General features: G+C 46.0%; 1 protein-coding gene across 1 annotated transcript; it reads right to left on the bottom strand.

The window, feature by feature from the left end:
* Positions 1-3,666: 3,666 nt before the first annotated feature.
* Positions 3,667-4,352, bottom strand: LOC123099687 (dirigent protein 21). Its single transcript, XM_044521797.1, has one exon. It carries the CDS (start codon positions 4,310-4,312, stop codon positions 3,785-3,787), a length of 528 nt encoding a protein of 175 aa, XP_044377732.1. The 5' UTR covers positions 4,313-4,352; the 3' UTR covers positions 3,667-3,784.
* Between the last annotated feature and the right edge of the window lie 810 nt (positions 4,353-5,162).

The following is a 5,162-nucleotide window of genomic DNA, read 5'->3' as shown; positions in this document are numbered from 1 at the left end:
ACACGCAATCATGCATGTGAAAAGATCCCCCACAACATTCAACCATGCATGGAAAAAAATCCATTCAATTATTCCACTTATATTCAATAAATATTGCTACAACTATACATTGTCAAATAGAAAAATCATATGTATTTTTAACTTGGTTATCATGTTCTCAACCCAAATTTTCATCAACCAATTCCCGCAGCAATGCGTAGGGTATCCTCTAGTTAATTTTTGAGAAATTTCCCATATGGGAGCACTTCTCTTGGATTTGGCAAAATGACTTCAAAATTAGGTGCATTTATTTTATCTTCGGGCATTCTATTGAAGAAAAGAGTGGTTCAACTTTTGGCCTCTCGTACAAAATGAGTTACACATTATCTCATTCTCATCTAAGACACATATGACTTTGTGAATCTTGGTGCATTTGTTTTGGAATGAGCTTTAGTTCGTCGATGTACGATTTATCTCAGCATGCAAGCATGCCACCTCACCATACAACTATGAATGGGATAAGACTCACCTCGACATGCAATCATTCATGGGAAAAGATTCCCCACGCCATTCAAACATGCATGGGAAAATGTTTTCCATTCGATCATTCCACTTATATTCAATAAGTATTGCTAAAAATATGCATCTTCAAATATAATAAGTCATATGTATTTTTAACTTTGGTTATCATGGTATCAAACCAAAAATTCATCAACCAATTTTCGCAGCAACGCACGAGGTATCTTCTAGTTATTTTTTGAGAAAACTGCCACCCGGGGAGCACTTCTCGTGGATTTGGCAAAGTGACCGCAAAATGAGGTGCTTTTATTTTCTCTTCGGGCTTTCTATTGAAGAAAGGAGTGCTTCAACTTTTGGCTTCTCATCCAAAATGGGATACACATTATTTCATTCTCATCTAAGACACAGATGAGTTGTGAATCTTGATGCATTTGTTCTAGAACGACCTTTGGTTCGTCGATGTACGGATTACGTGAACTCATATGAATCGATGAATATGCATATGTCAAAAGCGGTTGGTAATATGAAATAAGTTGCACGAAATGCCTACGATTATTTTATTTATATTTATAGAAAGAAATGAAACACCCCCCGGCCTCTATGCATTACAAAATGGACATCACCAATCACTCAACCTAGAGTATTTGTGTACTAGCAAGTCATATCAAAATTGAGGAAAACTTGAAAGAAACTACCTCTTAGCCATTATGAAGCTCACTCTGGATAGAAACATTTCATGGTTTTCCAAAACGGAATATAAGAACCTCCAACCTCTCGGTGACTCTCTAGCAAATCACTTTGTTTTGTGTTTTGTGTTGTACATAACTTACTTCTAAACAATATACACCGTAGCACATCACAAATGCAATTCACTCAATATGCATGCTCACATGTACATAGCACCCCTTTTACATATTCCTTCTTGCTTCATATGAAATGATCAACTTGAAAATGCTATGATACACCCCCGGTGAAGAAATTTCTAAACCTCGGCGTGGGACTAATCTCACTATACAACTTGACCACATATGCCTTTATTAACGAACTGGGATATTGAAACAATACGCTATGGTGTTTTATGAAAAATGCAACAATGCTTCAACAATTTTTTTAAGAGCGGTGTTGCAATTATAGGTAAAACATATGGAATCAGATTTACATGCTGAAACGACAAGATTTGGTTGGCGAACTGGAAAGGTGAGGCCGTAGTTAAAATCATGGGTGCTCTATTTGCTCTAGCGCTCCCTACCAAACACCCATTTTAGAAAGGTTATTTCTTGTCTTTCTCTCACATTGACAAAAAAGAAAGACGACATGCTCTTTGAAACTAGACCCCTATAGATATGTTTTGATGAACATTTGTAGACAACTTTGATGTTGCAGGAACCAACTTTAGTGCTATAAGATGCAACTTTACTGCTACATGAGTCAACTCCTTGTTCACTGAAAATTGTGCATTGACTGCTACGCAACTGACCAGAGCAGCAACTGAAACGTCACATCTCACTGGTGGGGTAGGTGGGACGGAATGTCAGTAGTGAAAAATGTACATCCATAGGTAGGGGGGTTGCGCATTGACTGCTTCATATGTTGGTCGGAGCATCAAACGAAGTTACATATTTCACTAGCAGGGTAGTTGGGTGGAGTGACAACAGTGAAAACTGCATATCCATGGACAGGGAGGAGTGCACATTGAATGCTAGGCAGTTGGCCAAAGACAACAGACGAAGTTGCACATCTCACTAATAGAATAGTTGGGGCAGGATGTAGCAGTGAAGCTGCACATCCATGGATAGGTGAAAAAATTGCACATCAACTGTTATGCTGTTGTATGGGCAACAGACTATGATTATCGAAGTTCTATGGACGTTTATGGCCAGGTTTTCGTGGAGTACGTGATATGAGGGTGGGGAGGAGGATTTTTCAGGAAGAGAAGAAGCTCCCCTTTTTCGTAACAGTATCGAAACAGCACATAGTTTTATGATTATCTGAGTTTTAGTGGTGGGGAGGTAGACACGTTTGTCAGATCAAAAACATTTCACAGAAATCTTCTCGCAGTTCTAGCATTAGCAGACATTTCACTCAAAGAAAAGGGAAGCGTCAACACTCAAATGACTCAATTGATATCGACGGACATAAAATTAGTATGAACTTTGCATCGGTACACCCCTAATAAATTAACAGATTCCGATGCAGATTGAGATTAGAAGTTTTATAAGTAACTATGAAATTCATGTAAACTTGAGGTGTGCCGAAGCAAAACTCAATAAGTACATATACTTCTCCTGCCAAGCATTTTGCATGCATGGGCTCGCACGGTTTTCTTTCTTCCAGGAGAAGAAAGAAAGGCGATCTCGCCTCTTGCCATCAGGGCGCCTTTCTCCGCCACCGTCCTCCGGCGGCCCCCCTCCGCTGATGACCTCGGTCGTCGGTGGTGAGGGGGGTCGCAGGATCCACGCGTGTGGATTGTTTTAGTCCTTAGTTTCTTAGGGTTTTGGGCTGTTTATCGCCATGGCTTCGACGGTGGCGATGGCGGCGCCGACTAATAAATCTTCAGATCCTTCCCCAACGAGGCAATCCGCTTTTAGGGTGGGTTTGGAAACCAGACTGTTCAAGCAAGGATGGTGCGGCGGCGGCGACATCCTCGTGGTGGACCTGTGTCTTCGGGCTCCGCCGCTGCGACGACATTTGCTCCAGCGCCGGCGTGGAGCTTGGGAGGTAGTCCAGGAGCGGATGCGGATTGTGGTCTGCATCAACGGCATCTGGAAGATGGTGGATCTGGGTTCATGGTTCGTGGCAGGCAGGTATGGTTTCCTCCTCCAACGTCTTAGTTGGGCGGGGGTGTCAGATCTGGAGTTCGATGGCGTGTCCGGGGTGTTGCCCCGGTCTGATTCGTTCAACGGCAATGGCTTCGCCTTTTTTGGCGAGCCACCTTGGAGGTCCGCAAAGCTGCATATCAGCGATGGAGCCGCGTCGAGCTCGGTTGTGGAGGTGATCCGTCATTTTCTCCTTTGGTGGCTGCTATGGTGGTGCCAAAGGCAGGTGACGGGCGTTGGTGTCAAGCTCAGAGGATTCTTCAGTTTTGTTTGTAATTTTACTTCTTGACTGGTGTTCCTGTATGCAAAGGCTAGCGTTCTGCTGTCTTTTCAGTTTTGTCAGGTCGGTATATACGTGACTTGTACTATGATTTTTATGATATAAATGAGACACGTATTACCATGAAAAAAAGCATTTTGCATGCATATGCAAATACCTATACAAATCAATGTACGTGCGCGCGCGGTGCCTACACGTGCAGGTACATGTCGATCTGGAGCACGGCGTTGCTGGTGGTGGCGTTGTACGTATTCGTCCGAAGCAGGCCGTATCCAGCAGCTCCGCGGAAGGCGCCGGTGCCGCCGACGACCGGCAGCTCCCTGACGGTGTCGAGGATGGCGTCCCTGGCGAACACGGCGACGGTGCTGCCGTTGTGCTTCCCCGCCGTGAACAGCATGTTGGCGCTGAGCAGCAGCGCGGCGTCCGTCTGCGACGCGAAGAGGTAGAACCCTTGCGCCCTCCCGATGACCGGCGACGCCGCGCCGGGCCCCTCCGTGAGAGCGTCGTCGATGGTGTACATGTCGCCGAAGCGGTTGGTGGGGTCGTTGGGCAGCGGCGTCAGGCCCCTGACGACGCGCACCGCCGTGGCCGCGCTCGGCGCCTCCGCCGTCACGATGTCGTGCATGTAGAAGCGGAGGTGCGTCGTGGCTGGAGCCACCGCGGCGACGAGCACCAGAGAGGCCAGTGCCATCAGCTGCACGCCGTGGTGGATGGCCATGGCGCGCAAGTACTGGCCGACTTACGCGCCGTTCCAAGGTGTATAAGAATTGCATGGCGTAGGTAGGTGAGATCGAGATGTTTTGTAGAAAGTGCTTTTCATCGTGACAGGTTGGTGCGCGCGCGGGGCCGATGGTTCTCAAAGCATGAGATGCCCGGGTCGACAGGATCGATCCATTGATCCATGATGAGATGGTTTTGCGTGCATGTGCGGCTGTTCTGGCTGATAGGATTGAGCAACTGCACTGCACAGTGTCAAGTCCAAATCGGAGTTCGGTAGGAGTACGTGCTCAATGGTGAAGTTGGACCCGTCGATCTGCGTCAGCATGTCGCCATAATAGCGTCAGATACTTATGGGGGAAAACACACATTTAGGCCATGTTTGTGATAGCAAAATATTTTCTATGTAGCTGCTGCTCCCTTACGGTGGGATGAATAAGAGAGATATGATGAGTAAATAGTATAAAACTACTACTTTACAAGCTAGGGTTCTAAAAAACTACCGGTTTTTAATTTTTTTTAGATAACTACCAAATCGGTGGTCGGCTATTTAAAAAAACCTTAAATGGCTATTGTTTAAAAATTAAACCTGTTTATGACAGGTCGGGCCCGCACATAAACAATCTGTCTATTTGTCCGTGTGTTTGACCGTTAACTAACATGTGAGGCCCTCATGTAAGCTACTTCTTTCCCTTTCTTCTTCCTCTCTTCCTGAGCCCTCTGGCTCTTCTCTCCTCTCCTCTCCTCTCCTCTCCTCCGGTGATATCTCTCCCGAGCCGCCGAACCTCTCTCCTCCCTAGCAGGCGACCCTCCCATCCCCTCCCTAGCCGGCGAAGACCCTCCCCTCCCTT

This window comes from Triticum aestivum, chromosome 4D, assembly GCF_018294505.1.
Source record: "Triticum aestivum cultivar Chinese Spring chromosome 4D, IWGSC CS RefSeq v2.1, whole genome shotgun sequence".
In the NCBI taxonomy this organism is placed as follows: Eukaryota; Viridiplantae; Streptophyta; class Magnoliopsida; order Poales; family Poaceae; genus Triticum; species Triticum aestivum.
This window is presented reverse-complemented; position numbering and strand designations above follow the sequence as displayed.